Here is a 17,023-nt window from a genome sequence, read left to right as displayed (position 1 = left end):
AAGAAATAAACATTTGAGCTTTTATCACCTGGCTGCGTTTGGGTGGTTATTACTTTTAATTGAAACTAAGGCTGCCTCCAGAAAACCTCCCCAAGAAACCTGCTCCCAGAGAGAACCATTATATTTTAAAGAAGAAAAACACATGTTTGTTTTTCAGTACTTAGCACACTGCCTTACATTTATGCTTAATTTTTGTTGAACTTTTGAAGTTTTGGCAAATACAACAAATTTCTTTTTTCCTTTTTAATTTAGCTAAGCACTTTGTTGCTGCCACCTGGAAGAAGGAATAAATACATTTAATCCTCTAGATTTGCTTCAGAAAGTTTGAAATATGCTTGGAAGTTGAGTCGATTGGAATGTAGCCCTACATTTCATCTCTGTTTATAAACTTTATATAAACAATCAGTTGACTTCCCTATTTTAAAAAACCTCTTCAAGAAGTAGATAAGCAACACTTAACTACTCTTAAAAAGAAAAAGGCATCTAACTTCAGTGCTTCTGTAATATTTTTGTCCCCTAGAGCCAGTATGGAGTAGCAATTTTGTTTTTACTTAAAAAAAAAAAAAAACTATTCTCAGTGAATATTATCTCTTCAAACAAACATCCTTTCATCTATCCTGAATTGCTAAAGCCTCATTTATTTATCCATTGCTCACATACTGTTTCTCATGATTTACTTTGGTTTTAGAACATAGTTGGCTATGGAAATTTATTACTTCCTTTAATTTAAAGTTTGCTTCTTCTAATGTGTTAAGTACAATGGATCTCTCAAAGAAATTAATTGTTAAGTGATTAAATACTAATGTGTATATATATGTATATATATATATATGTATATATATATATATATATATATATATATATATATATATATATTCCAGATGAGAGTCTCGTGGAAGCAGAGAATTTGCTCATAAAGTTGAGTTTTAACCACTGTTATCTGGATTCATTGAGTCAGAAGAAGATACATTTGCATTTAGGCTGACCGAGTCAAGAATTTGGCCAATGATTACTAAGGACATATTTTGAAACAGACATTTTTAAATTAATTACCATGTGCCAGATACTGTTCAAAGCTCTAGAATTATATAGACAAAAATTCCCCAAAACAATTCCTTCCGACATTCCACCAACAATGAATTAGTGTCACACATTCTTTTCATATCGTCTCTATTATTTGTCACTTCCCCCTTCTATCATTTTAGCCAGTATGGTAGTTACCAAATTGTAATCAGTAATGATTTAGAGCAAATTTTTTTTTAAATTTGATTACAAATTGTTTTGATTTCTTTATTAGAAAACTGTCTTTTCATATCATTTTACAATTGCAAAATTTTTGAAAATGGTATTAATTTTTCCCTTGAATTTTTTTTGCTTTCCTTCTGATGTTGAATACATTTCTTTTATTTGTACATTTATTAAATTAATGTAATTAAAATTGTCAATTTTATGTCAAAAAAAAAAACAATTCCTTCCTTCAAGAAGCATATATTATAATGGGAAAGGAAGCATGTGATACAGAGGTGAGCACTAAAAAGAATGGGTTAGTCAGTTCTTGATCCTTACAAGTGGAACAGAATAAAATGGAATCTGACTTTCATATGAGAGGAGACTGTGAAACTAAGGGAAATAAATGCTCAGACAGGCTTTATTGATTGAAAATCATTTGTCAAAGACAATTTGAGACTTAATGTGCACATACTAATTAGCAACAATTTTATTCATCGTGTGTAAACACTCCTGTGTAGACACAGGATTTGAAATGCCAAACTCATTCCCCTTGGCTATAAATTTTGGTGGGAAGGAGGCTCTACTCACATTTTGGCAACACCATTTATTTGAGATGGCAGCAAAAAGTCCTTCAGCATCTATGCACCTCAAAACTATGCACCATTTTAGATAAGCACAAAAGTGTCTCTTGTAGACATGGGAGATAAACAAATATATTTTATTGAAGGCAATAGATGAAATTTTGTAGGTGATAATATGCCCTAATATTAGCTACATAGAAACTACAGATTTATTAATACTGATGCATATTTTTTTTAATAAAGAGTAATTAGACTTCCAAGCCAGGACACATAATTCTCTAACTATAATAATAATGATTATTATTATTATAATTAAGTCCACAGATCTGGATTCTAATTTCAGTTCTCACTATTACTGTATTAACAATATGCAAGTTGCCAAACTTAGTTTTCTTTAAGTGGGAAAAACTCTCTTCCCTTCTTGTAGTCCAAGTAAACAGAGTCAGTTCCTCTCACCATATCCTTATCCCGATACCATTTATAAATGGCTATCCTCTATATCAACCCAAGAGGAACTTGGGCTACAGACTTCAGGGTAATGGAAAAGGGGAATAAGAGCTTAGATGAGAAGAAAAAGCTTTTCTGGCCATTTAGAGTCACTTTCAAGATGGAATATAGAAGAGCCCCAGGGGTTGGGAATTGGGGAAGAAGGAGTTCCATTGGGTTTCCAATAATTATTAACATTGAAAAAGGGGGGAAAGAAAGGGGAATTCCTCCAGTGGCGAGGCTTCAGGAACAGTTGTTTTTGTTTGTTTGTCATTAGTCTCTGTTCCCAGACTGGAAAGGGAAAATATGACATGGAATATATAAGCTTATGAAATATGCATTATACTCTTTTGTTTTCTGTAATATTCTCTTTAAAATGTAATGTTCTCTATTGAAGTTTTCTTGGGGTCTCTGGAAGACAGCCACATGAGTAGCCAAGGGTTAAAGTCCAAATCCTTTATTATCTCTTTCAAAGTCTTGTCTCTTTTCTTGGGGCTTCGGCTAGTTTTCTTGGAGGTCTTCTGTAATCTTGCTTCCTAAAGCTTGAGCTCCTGCCTCCCTCTCTGGCCTCTGAATCTCTCCATATTCCAAGGGTTTGTGTTTCAGCCTCCAGCGACAACAGAGGTGGAAGATGGAATGAATCTGTCTCAGCCTCCAAGAGTTCTAGTGAGCTTGTCCTTTCTGGCCCTGAGAGCTTCTTGCTTATATCCTCTACACTGAGTATACACCAATCATATCACTAGGAAACCATTATTTGTTGTAAGATTAAATCAATGCTAAATTTAACCATTGTCTCCTCAATTCCACTTAGTACCTTGTTTCAAGTTCTGGCTGTCTCTATCAATTCCACTGACTTAGTACCTTGTAAAAATCCTTTGTGTCAAGTTCAGAGTTCTGGTCCATAACAGTTTTCTTTTTTTGTTTAGGCAATTGAGGTTAAGCAACATGCCCAGGGTCACACAGGTAGTAAGTATTTAAATGTCTGAGGATTTGAACGCAGGTTCTGATTTCATGGCCAGTACTCTAGCCACTGTACAATCTAGTTGCCCCAGATTATACTCTTAACATATGTACTTCAGACTTATTAACTATCTTTCCTCAACTGTCCTGTGACTTTCAAAATAATTAATTTCTATTTTACAAAAATTCATTATTTTCATTAATTTAAATCTTAAATTAGCTAATCATTGGCACTCCCTAAATTTATTTCTATGGATTTTTAAACCAATTGTACAGTCTTTTCAATGAATTTTGTTCTTTAAAGATATATACTGCTTCTTTTCATCCCAGCTTTACACTATAATTCCTAAATCACATGGTGAGATTTTCTTGGTATTACTTTAGTTATTTTAATGTACTCTGGGATTTTTTAAAAGATCTTAATAGTTATTAAAATGGAGAACTAAAGTTAATTAAGCAGTAACTGCCATCTTACTGTTTTACAAGGTAATTATCCAGCTCCCAAGAGTCTCATTTATAGCAGAGAGGGATATTTGAATGAAGTGTGGTGGCAATATCATTTAGTTCAATCCAGTAAGCAGTCTGAATTATCAGGTATTAATTAGTTTGGGGAATATCATGATTGGTCAATTATAAAATTGAGTTTCCTACTGTGTAATTTAAAAATACATTTCCTGTTGATACTACCAGATCCTAGAACCCTATCGATATTGTCTCTGCTGTGTACATAGCTGTGAGTAGTGCAATATTGCTTATAGGGTTTTAGTGTTTGGAAAGAACAGTGGCCAGGCTGAAGAACTGATACAGAAGATGCCATCATCCTTGATTAGATAAAACAGGTAGCTAATTTTCTCATTAATACAAATCAAATTAAAGAAAATATTGAATACTTGTACTTCTGTTGTTATTTTTAGAAGGTCACAGTCACAAAATTTATGAATTGGATGGAAGGGTACTCGCCAGCTCACCAGTCCATCCTCTCTATGAAAAATAATACCTTTCCCTCCCTCCCCCCCATAATATACCTAACAAGTGGCAAATCTAATCACTTGTTTTATGAACTAGGAAGCTTGCTGCTTCTCAAAGTAGCCCACTTAATTTTGGGACTCCTTTAATTACAAAGTTTTTCCTTAGGTCAAATCTAAAATTGCCTTCTAGAAACTAATACTCTTTTCTTTTAATTCTCCCATCTGAGGCCAAACAGAATAGATAGGCTTTCACAAATTTAAAGATAACTATCACTTCACTTAGCTTTAGTTTCTTCAGTCTAACTATCCTCCAATATCTTCATCCAGTTTTCAAATATAGCACAGATTCTTGATCCTTCAGTGTCGAGATTGCTTTCCTCTGAAAGCTCTCTAGCTTATCAGTGTCCAGTATGAAGTGTGCCTAAAACTGAACACAAAATTCCTTAGGTAATTTGAGTAGGGCCTGAGGTCTGAGCATAGTATATCAGAATTTACACTTTATTCTTAGAATGTGTGCCTCTTAGTGAAGTGTATGTATTCATCATTTTTCTTTTTTAATGTAATTTTTTAAAACAAAATAAATTAAATTCATGTGCTAATTAATTTACAATAGGGATGGTCAAAAGTCATAGAATTTTATTTATGGAAAAGACCTTGGAGATATTCTATAACCCTGTCATTTTAAATATTTATTGATAACTTTTGTTTTTATAATCCTCACATTTCCCAATATATCCTTGCACCTTTCTTCCAGAGACCTCTCTTTTATAACCATTTTTAAAAAGGGAAAAATAATTCAGCAAAGCTATCAACCAAGTCTTACATTATATTCAGTGTTACATTCTTAATTCCCCATTTGTGCACTAAAAAGGAGTAAGGTGTAAATTCTTATATTTCTTTGAGGCTAGGCTTTGTCATAATTTCACAGCATTCAGTTTAATTGTTTTATTTTTCCATTTGCATTGTGATAGTAACTGACTCTACTTGTTTCATTGACAATTCATACATCTTATCATGCCACTTTATTAACTACATTCATATTCAGAGTTTCTTAGAGCATAATAATCTTTTAAAAATTTCTTTTAAATCATGAATCGCATATATAGTGCTTTATGTTTTGCAAAGTATTTTATAAATATTTCATTTTATTGTCACAAGTCTGAGAGGCAGATGCCATATTATCCACATTTTACAAATGAAAAAACTGAAGTGAGCAGAGGTTTCTGTGACTTGCCCAAGAGTCATATAGCTAGTAAGTGTGTGAGGCTGGATTTGAAATTAATATTAGAAAAAAGAGGATTGTATGTGAAACTGCACTTCTGTTACATAATTTGGATTTTTAAAAAAAGTATATACCATATTTATCACAGTAGCAAAACTATTCTTATCTGTGTCTACTTAAAAGCTTTCTTGTTTTCTTGGAATTAAAAAAAAATTCTAATGATTTTTTTTTCTATTTTTTCTTTTGTTTTTTCATCTTTATTACTACCTAGATATCCTCCCTTCTAACAATTATTGTCAAATAAAACAGATCCATATATTAGTTATTTCTAAAAATGTTTAAATAATTCTGTATGTCTAGTCCCTCTGCCAAGAGATGGGTAATATGCATCATCACTAGTTTTCTAAAGTCATGATTTATAATTAGATTGTTTCAGGATTGTCTAAATTATTCTCCTGATTTTTACCATGTCAAAGTGGTTGAAGTAGAAATTAAGACCCACCTTGTCATTTTACGGTGAAGATACCGAGATACAACCCAACAAAATACTCATGGATCTGTGATCTCATGAGTTTGAGAGATCCTTGTAATAATATAGATCATATCTCATCCATTCTTGCATACATTCTATGTGATTCTTGTACATGTTTTCCTAAAAGATGACCACAATGTCCACACAATGTGTTGGAGACCTTCCAGTATTACAAATGTACCAGTGGAACACTCTGGTTGTCTTTCATGTGATTAGCCAATATTCTTTTCTGATAGAGTAACTTGATAATATCCTTTACTAAATGTCTGTTATGTACAAAACACCAAAGACCCTGAGGTAAAGTACTTGCCCAAGCTAACAGTGGAAGAGGTAGAGTTAGAATCTTGGACCTGTCCTCTCTCAGCTATTTGTTGACTAAGTTTATTGCCAATGAGAAGCACGTATTAGTTACATTGGAGTTGAGATTTTTATGAAGCCAGTGTGTTTATTTTTTAGCTTAGTTCCAGCTGACTTCAGTTTTGTTCACTTCACTAGAAGGTAAACTTCATAAACGTTATTGCCAGTATCAGATTTAGGTTTTGCCAAGGTTGAAATGTTTCTTTAATCACCTTCTGCTACTCTCTTATAGTAGATAACTAGAATCAAGCAAACAGTTCTGCATTTCTCTATTCTCAGCTCCAATTTGTTGCCCAATTCTTGGCATAAATTTCTGTTCCTGGTCTGTCTTTCATAACCCATATGTAATTCTACTTGGTCCACAGTGAAGTCTTTTCTAACCACGAATGTAATGGAAATAATAAGACCAGTGCAATAATTAAATACAGGAATAAATCCATTAAAAGGAACCATCATTGTTGGTCACTGGTCTTAAAGTAAATGTTCCTGAAAGACAAATGCTTAAATTCTTTAAATACCTAACAATTGCAGGTAACTGTAGCTGAAACCACTTACTTTAGAGGGAGGACAGTAGTTAGTAACTATAGTGTGTTAAGAGTTTTTAAGCAGTCTTAAGTGACTGCTTCATAACTTGATTTAAAGGAAACTTAAATGATTGATACCAATTCCAATGATCTTATGATGAAGAGAGCCAGCTACCCAGAGAGAGGACTGTAGGAATTGAATGAACATAACATTCTCACTCTTTTCATTGTTGTTTACTTGAATTTTGTTTTCTTTCTCATTTACTTTACTTTTTTTTATCTGATTTCTCTTGTGCAGAAAGAAAATCGTATAAATATGTTTATATATATTGGATTTAATATATATTTTAACATGTTAAACATCTATTTTTGCTTGCAATCTAGGGAAGGAGGTAGGGGGAAGGAGGAGAAAATTTGAAATACAAGGCTATGCAAGGGTCAATCTTGTCAAATTATCTGTGCAAATGTTTTGAAAATAAAAGACTTTATTTAAAAAAAAATAAGAAGCTTAAGATGGAAGTGATAGTTTCAGATACTATTGGAAGTTCTAAATCCTAAACTGTTAGAAAGTTTGGTAGTTGTGAACAAACAATACTACTATGTTTGTTTAAAAATCTAACGTAATTCAAGTCTGAAAAAATTGTGGAATGCATGTGACTTTTGATTATATATAACATTTTGACAGTTAAAAATGCAAAGGAAAACTCTTATTATACTGTGTCATAATAAAGAGTTGAAGATTATGGACACCAAACTGGAGTTCTATATCTCCTACACACAAAAATAAAACAAATCTGTTTGAGGCTGTTGAAGGACATACAGAGGAATCATCCTTCAGAGGTGCAGAGTATGCTAGTTCCTCAACACCTCCTGGAATTTACCCAGAGTTTCATCATCCCCCTGAGCACTACATGACAAACCTGATGCCCCTGCAGAGGATAGTCATTCCCTGGAAAACACTACTCATCAAATTCAACCCTTCCACTAAGATGACTTCCTAAAAATCCTTGAGCATGTTGATCTCTAGCTCACCTGTATCATGAAGGGTAACAGGCTAGGCCTATATATATACAGTTTTTCAAGTTACCTATTTTTGATGACTGGTGTCCGCAACAGCACAGGGAGATAGATACCTCTAAAGCTGGAGGTCCTGCATCTGGTAGTGAGCTTTGAGATGAACATCCTGACCTGGATGAAGACAATTCTGAAGTTGAGATCCTGGACTTTGTCCTGGAACTTTAAAAAGAAACTCATCCAAGCTCAAGCTCCCTGGCTTCCAGTGGAGGGAGACACTGTAATAGGAGGGTCTGCATATTGACACCATCATTGGTTTTCTGCCTGATGACCGGGTGATTGCCTGATGCCTCTGAAATTATCTTGCTGCCCTAGCTTCCAGACAACCCCAGTTGGGAAGAGAGGGAAAAATCGAGATTGCCCAGTCCTGCCAAATGGGAAACTAGGTGGTTAAGTGGATAAAGCACCAAGTTTGGATTCTTCAAGAGGACCTGAATTCAAATCCAGTCTCACTTACTAGCTCTGTGCTAGTCACTTAACCCTGTTTACCTATTTCCTTGTTTATAAAAATAATCCTGGAGAAGAAAATGGCAAGCCACTTGAGTATCTTTGCCAAGAAAATCCTAAATGGGGTGGCAGAGGGTCAGATACAATTGAAATGACTGAGCAACAACAAAAGCATTTAAATACCTACTATGTACCAGGTACTGCATTAGGTGCAGAGAACACAAAAGCAAAAGACAATTCTTATTCTCAGGGAGTTCATAGTTTAATAGGTCAGACAACATACAAATGCATATGTATAAGCAAATTATAATAATTTGAATAAATTGGAGATAATCAACAGAAGAAAGGCATTAGAATTAAAGGGAAATGGGGAAAACTTCCTTTAGGAGATAATGACTTAAGCTAGAACTTGAAGGAAGTCAGGGAAACCAGGAAGCAGAAATAATAAGAAAGAAAGCATAGGAGACAGTTAGTGAAAATGCCCTGAGTCAGGAGATGCCTTGTCTTATTCAAGAAACAGCTAGGCAATTGGAGCACACATTGTGTGGTAGAGTAAAAGGTTTAAGAAGACTGAAAAGATGAGGTAGGGTAGGTTATAAAAAGCTTTTTTGACTAGCCAAAATTTTTTATTCGATAATAATGAATCAATATCATTTATTGGTTAAATAGGTAACATTGTTAGATCTTTCCTTCAGGAAGATCATTTTGTCAGCTTAAGTAGAAGACGAACTGGGATGGGGAGAGACTTGTAGTAGGAAGACCTACTACAGATATGAAGTGATAGGAACCTGTACTAAGGCAGTGGTAGTATCAAAGAACAGAAGGGTGTATATACAAAAAATATAAGGTAAAAGTACAGGCCTTGGCAACAGACTAGATAAGGAATATGAGGATGAGGAATGATACCTAGTTTTCAGAAAAACCTGGAAATTTCATGAACTCAAGCAAAGTGAAATGTATTGTATACAAAGTAATAGCAAAGTTGTAGGATGATCAGCTGTGAATGACTTTGCTGTTCGCAGCAATACAGTGATCCAAGATTAGTCTCTGAAGGACTTGATGAAAAATGCTGTCCATACCCAGAGAAAAACTGATTGCATCTACAGAGTGAAGCATATTTTTTTAACTTCATTTTTTTTTCCTTGAGGGTTTTTTTTTGGGGGGGGGAGATCTATATATTTTTTTACAACATGAATTTTATAGAAATGTTTTACACAACTTCACAAGTGCCATCTTAATGGGGGTGGAGGGATAAGAAGGGAGAATCTGGGACTCAAAATTTTAAAAACAAATATTTAAAAAGTTTTAAATGTAGCTGGGGAAAAAAAAATATTAAAACACTAGAAAAGAAAGAATGATACCTAGCTGCAAGTCTGGGGGACTACTAGTAATAGGGAGGTTAGGAAGAGAGAAAAGTTTTGGTGAAAAGATAATGGGTTCAGTTTTGAATATACTGAATATACTGGGATGTCAGTAGGACATCTTTGTCCATAATAGATGTCCAATAGGCTTTTGAAAAGGAAAGGATGAAAGGACTGGGAATTTTTAGTTTTTCTATCATATCACTTTTGAAATCTGTCCCTCTTCCTTTTCTATCCATTGACCCATCTTTTGTAATAAGGTTTTAAAGAAAATAGGTTCAAAAAAGTAGCTGTCTAATAGTATATGTAGACATATACTATTGTATACTATAGTATACTATACTATTGTATACTATAGTATAGTATACTATACTATACTACATATACTATTGTAGACAATGTTCCAGATCTATAGTCCCGCACCTTTGCAATGAAAAAAAAATTTTCAGCTCTTCCCCACTGCCTTGCTTGGTCAGTATGATTAGGCATCAATTGTTTATTTCTTTTCTTTTTTTTCCCCCAAATTTTTCCTCTTCTTCTACCCTTTCTTTCTTTTTACTTTGGTGTCCTTATGGATATTTTAATATTTTTCTCCTGATTCTTTTTCTTTCTCTGCCTTAATTGATATGTTTTCCAACATTTCCCTAGATTCTTCATAGTCTTGATTTCATGCAATTCAGTAATATTCCATTTTATTAAATTATCACCATTTGTTTAGGCCTTTGCCAATTAATTGATACACATTTTGCTACCTGCTACAAAAACAACATTCATTTCTATTACCACCTGAATTTTTTCTGTGAGGTTACTGAACATTTCTCCCTTCTCAATCACAGTAGTTTTCCTTCTTAGAGCACCATCAGCTATATATATATATATATATGTAGTCCAGACTATATGACCATTAATACCCCAAATTTTAATTGTTGGGCTACAAGTATAACATTCAACTGTTTAAGACTTTTAATTGTTGATATTACAATATGACACTAGGCTTTCTTTATTTTTTAAAATTTTAATAGTATTTTATTTTTCCTAATACATGTAGTGATAGTTTTCAACAATCACCTTTGCAAAACCTTTTGTTCCAATATTTTCCTTCTTCTTCCCTTTCCTTCCTCCTCAAGACAGCAAGCAATCCAATATAAATTATTTCCATATTTGTTATGCTGTGCAAGAAAAATCAGACCAAATGGGGAAAAAAACAATAACAAAAAGGTGAAAATACTCTACTTTGATCCACATTCAGTTTCTCATCACAAGTCTTGGAATTTAGGCTCTCTTTATAAAAGAGAACAGGTTAATAATAACTTTCTTCATTAATAATAGTTCTAAGCTTATCTCATGCCAGATGTTAGATTGGCTAACATGATAAAAAAAAAGGAAAATAATTTTGGAGAAGATGTAGGAGAATTGGGACACAAATGCACTGCAGGTAGAATTGTAAACGATCCAACCATTCTAGAGAACAATTTGGACCTATGCCCAAAGGGCAACCAAACTGCATATCTTTTGATCCAGCAGTAACACTACTAGGTCTGTATCTCAAAGAGATTATAAAAAAGGGGAAAGGATTTATATGTGCAAAAATATAGCAGCTCTTTTTGTGGTGGCAAAATATTGGAAACTGAGGGATGTTCTTCAATTAGAGGTATGGCTAAACACGCTGTGGTATATGACGATAATGAATGTGTAATAAGAAATGATGAGCAAGCAAATTTTAGAAAAACCAGGAAAGATTGTTACAAAGTGAAATGAGAGAACTAGGAAAGCATTGTATACTGTATTAGCAACTTTGTGTGATTATCAACTATGAATGAAATGACTTGGCTCTTCTCAGCAAGTACAAAGTACAAAGGACTTACTGGAAAAATGCAGATTGAAGCAGATTTTTTTCACTTACTTTATTCTTTTTCAGGTTTTCTCCCTTTGGTTTTGTTTCTTTCACGCTGTGACTAATATAGAAATATGTTTTACATGATTGTACATGTACAACCTATGTCAATGTGCCCACCATTTTAGGAAGGGGGGAAGGGAGGGAAAAAGAGAAAAAATTGGAACTCAAAATTTTTCAAAAACGAATGCTAAGAACTGTTCTGAATGTTTTGGAAAAAATACTTTTAAAAAATAATAGTTGTATGTCATAGTCAAATAATATGAAAATATCATGGTATTAAAATCATTTTGAATTTTATTTAATTCCCCATAATGGAAAATAGTTTCCCCCTTCCTCTTGACTCCCTCATTCCTTCTACTTCAAAATATAATACAATATTTGCTTCATCTCAACAATTTATTTTAACTTTATTCCCTCTTTAAAAAAGAAATGTTGCCTTGTATAATATATTCCATGTTGATTTATTCTGATAACATGTTGTCCAGAAATTATTTCAGGTCTTAAATGTACAGCATTATTTCATGATTTGAACTTGGAAAGATTGAGGGGAAGGCTTGTTCCTTCACTCTGTATTGTTCCAACAAAAACAGCATATAGTTAGCTGGATAGTTTTGATATTTCTTGGGAACTTTTGAGTTCCTTCCTGGTTCACAGGAAAAGGATATATATAAATACAAAAATATGTAACCTTACAGTGACTCCTTATACCACATTGTTTGATTTTTTTCAGTCTTTGCTTTTCTGTGTTGACTTTTCAATTATATATATTTTGACCTTAGTTAAAAAATCTAAGGGAAAGGGAGGAATGAGCAATAAAACTATCAAGCTACATTTTAGTTATGTTTTTATGCTTCATAAATTAATACCTTTTTGTCTACTCTTGCATGTCTTAGTTCCAGAAAGCAGAATCTGATTTGGATTACATTCAACACAAGTTGGAATTTGAAGTCAAGAAAAGTCTTCCTGATGATTCGTCAGGAGAGGTAACCTCTACAATAAATGAATTGTTTTAAAATAATTAAAATAATTTAAAACAAGTTATTACTTTGTGGCTATTAGGTCTTATGACAAATATTTTATTGGTAATATTGAGTGTAACAAGTCATTTGATCTTGTGAGATTGTAATTGTGAATGAAAACCAATTTCAAATCTTATCTGTGTGACTCCTATTCAAGTCTTTCAATAACTTCTCTAAAGAAGGTCTCTCTAATATGTAAGGACCTTTTTCACTTTCCCTTAAGAGTAACAGTGGAAAGAGAACTGATTCTGGAGTTAGAGGACTGAGTTTTCTAATCCTGTCTGACTTACTGACCAATGTAATTACAAGCAAGTCATCCCAACTTTGGACTTCAATTTTTTCATCTCTAAAATAAGGGGGTTATCTTCGATGGTTTCTAAGGTCCCTGCCAGCTCTAAATTTATGATCTTAGGATCATGAGAAAACCCATGGACCAACTAAGCCATTCATTGGTTTTTTTAAGCATACTTTTCTTTGGAAAATATTCTTTATTTCATTTCTCCTTTATTTTAGATCTGTGTCCTTCAATATATTCTTGGATTTTGAATTAACAGTTAGTTGAGTAGAGAATGACAGGATATATAGAATTGACAGAAGATACTTTCTACAGATATCTAGAAATAAGAAAATCTATGAGTACTAAATTGTACCCTCACCTCAAAAATAACAGGAATAGAAATATAATCTCTGAGATGGACAGGACTCTTGATATTTTTAGAAAGCAAGTGTCCATAAGAATTCTTAGAATTCAGTAGGTCCAATTTTTTGCTTTCCTGCTTTCTTTCTCCTCTTTCTTTTGCCTATTAGTTTATAATCTAGTTGTCTTGGTTCAGTGGTGGCACCTCAGAATTAGTATGGGAAAGGCTACATATTATAGTAAAAAAAAAATACTACCTTTGAAATCAGAATATCTGAATTAAAATATAAATTTTGTTGCTTCTTACCTATACAGTTTTTCTCCCTGGGGCTCAGTTTCATCATCTATAAAATGAAATCCTCTAAGGTATCTTCTAGCTTTAAGTTGAGTGATCTGGTCCATTTTATCCTCTCTACTACCTTCTTTCTTCTAAGAGAGTGAGGATATATTTAGTATTTCTCTCTTTCACCAATTATCTAATGCCATCTTACTTAATTTAAGCAGTCTTATTCCCGATTGTACACATCCTCTTTTTCCTTCTCTCCCTTCTCTTGCCCACTTATCATAGGAAAATCTCTCCATTATTCTATCTTCTTTTCATTATTTTCATGAGCTAAAACATTACCCACAAAGAACTGTTAAGTGTAAAGAGTAGTGTCAATGATAACTGAATCAAAAAGGGAAAAAGCTATATATTCTCAAATGAAATTAGACAAGATTAAATGATCAACTGTGAATGATTTAGCTACTCTCAGTAATATAATGATCCAAGACAATTCTAAATGACTTATTAACTCCAAAGAAAGAACTGAAGGAGTCTGAATGCAAAACAAAGCGTACTTTAAAAAAAAATTACTTCTTTCTTTATAATTTTTTTGGTCTGTGTTTTGTTTCACAACATGACTGATATTGAAATGTTTTACATGATTGCATTTGTACAACCTATATCAAATGCTTGCTTTCTCAATGAGGGGACGAGGAAAAAACCTTGGAACTCAAAATTTAAAACTGTATAAATTGTTCTCCTAGTTCTGCTCACTATATTTTCCATTCATACAAGTCTTCGCAGGTTTTTCTGGAAACATCCCTTTCATTATTTCTTAAAGCACAATAGTATTCCACTTCATTCATATACTATAACTTGTTCAGCCATTACACAATTGATAGGCATCTCATCAGTTTCCAATTCTTTGCCACCACCAAAAAAACCCCAAAAAAACCTGCTATAAGTCTTTTTTTTTTTTTTTTTAACCACATAGGTCCTTTTCTTCTTTATCTGATCTGTTTGAATAGTTGGACTAATAATTTACAGCTCCACTACATACATCCATACATCAGTGTGCCTGGTTTCTGATAAAACAGCAAAAGAAAATATAGATCTTCCCCACATCCTTCCCCCCAAAAAAAGCTTAAGAAAATAAAGTTTTAAAAAAAGTGTGCTTCAATATGTATTCAGACTCAGTTCTTTCTCTGGGCTGGATAGTATTTTTCATAAGTTCTTCAGAGTAGTCTTTGATTATTTTATTGCTAAGAATAGCAAAGTTATTTACAGCTGATCATCTCACAACATTCCTATTACTTTGTATGTAGCACATTTCGTTTTGTATGAGCTCATGGAGGACTTCCTACAGTTTTCTGATAGCATCCTGCTCATCTTTTCTTATGGAATAATATTTGTTTCATAGTCACTTACCACAATTGATTCACCCATTCCCAAATTGATGAGCATTCTCTCAATTTCCAGTTCTTTGTTCTGAGAAAAGAACTGCTGTAAATACTTTTGTACATACAGGCCCTTTAATTTTTTTTTTTAATCTCTTTTGGGATTCATGTCTAATGGTGGTATTAAGTCAAAGGATATGCATGAATTTATAGCCCTTTGGGCATAGTTCATATCTTTTGATCATTTATCACTTGGTGAATGGTTTTTATTTTTTAATAATTTGACTCAATTCCCTATACATCTGAGAAAAGAGGCCTTTATCAGAGAAACTTGCTTCAAAATTCTTTTTACTGAGATACTTTAGTGTCTTTGTGACTTGATTCTTAAGGGGAAAAAATGCTATATAGCTATATATAGCTTTTGGCTATGTAGCAAACTGTTTTAAACTGGTTGTGCCTTACTGCTCCATTAAAATTGTATTGTTTGATCCTTTAATAAATGCTTGTAACTAAAACAAATTTTAAAAATTCTTTTCACCATTACTATTGCTAACTGTATTCTTAATTCCCCTATTTATCCTATTTTCTCTTTTACCCTGTGCTTCCTCAAAAATGTTTTGCTTCCTTTGTACAAACAAAACTAATGCAAACAATATTAGAAGGGAAGCAACAAACTGGGAAAATATCTTCACAGTTAAAGATTCTGATAAAGGCCTCATTTCCAAAATATATAGAGAATTGACTCTAATTTATAAGAAATCAAGCCATTCTCCAGTTGATAAATGGTCAAAGGATATGAACAGACAATTTTCAGATGATGAAATTGAAACTATTACTACTCATATGAAAGAGTGTTCCAAATTACTATTGATCAGAGAAATGCAAATTAAGACAACTCTGAGATACCACTACACACCTGTCAGATTGGCTAAGATGACAGGAAAAAATAATGATGAATGTTAGAGGGGATGCGGGAAAACTGGGACACTGATGCATTGTTGATGGAGTTGTGAACGAATCCAACCATTCTGGAGAGCAATCTGGAATTATGCCCAAAAAGTTATCAAACTGTGCATACCCTTTGATCCAGCAGTGCTAGTACTGGGCTTATACCCCAAAGAGATACTAAAGAAGGGAAAGGGACGTATATGTGCCAAAATGTTTGTGGCAGCCCTGTTTGTAGTGGCTAGAAACTGGAAAATGAATGGATGCCCATCAATTGGAGAATGGTTGGGTAAATTGTGGTATATGAATGTTATGGGATATTATTATTCTGTAAGAAATGACCAGCAGGATGAATACAGAGAGGTTTGGAGAGACTTACATGAACTGATGCTAATTGAAATGAGCAGAACCAGGAGATCATTATATGCTTCAACAACGATACTGTATGAAGATGCATTCTGATGGAAGTAGATTTCTTTGACAAAGAGACCTAACTCAGTTTCAATTGATCAATGATGGACAGAAGCAGCTACACCCAAAGAAAGAACACTGGGAAGTGAATGTAAACTGTTTGCATTTTTGTTTTTCTTCCTGGGTTATTTCTACCTTCTGAATCCAATTCTCCCTGTGTAACAAGAGAACTGTTCGGTTCTACACACATATATTGTATCTAGGATATACTGCGACATATTTAACATATATAGGACTGCTTGCCATCTAGGGGAGGGGTTGTAGGGAGAGAGGGGAAAAATCAGAACAGAAGTAAGTGCAAGGGATAATGTTGTAAAAAAATTACCCTGGCATGGGTTCTGTCAATAAAAAGTTATTATAATTAAAAAAATAAATAAATAAAATCATCATGAGATTGTTTTTAAAAAAAAGTGTTTTGCTTCTAACCATCCATCCCCTGATATACCCTTTTTTTTTATCACCTTCCTCATATTCCCTTCCCCTCCTACCTTTCTTCAGGTAAGATTTATATGCCCATAAAGGTGATTTTCTCTTTCAGCCAATTCTGAGAAGGCTCACTTACTCCCCTTTCTCTCCCCCTCTTTCCCAAAAGGGGAAAAAAGCTTTTTTTTTTGGTCCCTTTTATGGCAGATAATTTATGCCATTTTACA

General features: G+C 33.4%; 1 protein-coding gene and 1 non-coding gene across 2 annotated transcripts in view; both read left to right on the top strand.

The window, feature by feature from the left end:
- The window catches only part of SKA2 (spindle and kinetochore associated complex subunit 2), a 52,487-nt gene that overhangs the window by 19,178 nt on the left and 16,286 nt on the right, over positions 1-17,023 (top strand). The window contains exon 2 of the mRNA XM_031966503.1: positions 12,533-12,622. Coding sequence (XP_031822363.1) covers positions 12,533-12,622 — 90 coding nt within the window. The remainder of the gene's footprint in view (positions 1-12,532; positions 12,623-17,023) is intronic.
- Positions 3,896-4,045, top strand: MIR454 (microRNA mir-454). Its single transcript, NR_105723.1, has one exon. It is a non-coding gene; the product is annotated as a microRNA mir-454 (primary transcript).

The sequence above is a fragment of the Sarcophilus harrisii genome, chromosome 4, assembly GCF_902635505.1.
Source record: "Sarcophilus harrisii chromosome 4, mSarHar1.11, whole genome shotgun sequence".
Lineage (NCBI taxonomy): Eukaryota > Metazoa > Chordata > Mammalia > Dasyuromorphia > Dasyuridae > Sarcophilus > Sarcophilus harrisii.
The sequence above is the reverse complement of the archived record's forward strand: the minus strand, read 5'-3'. Positions and strand labels throughout refer to the sequence as shown.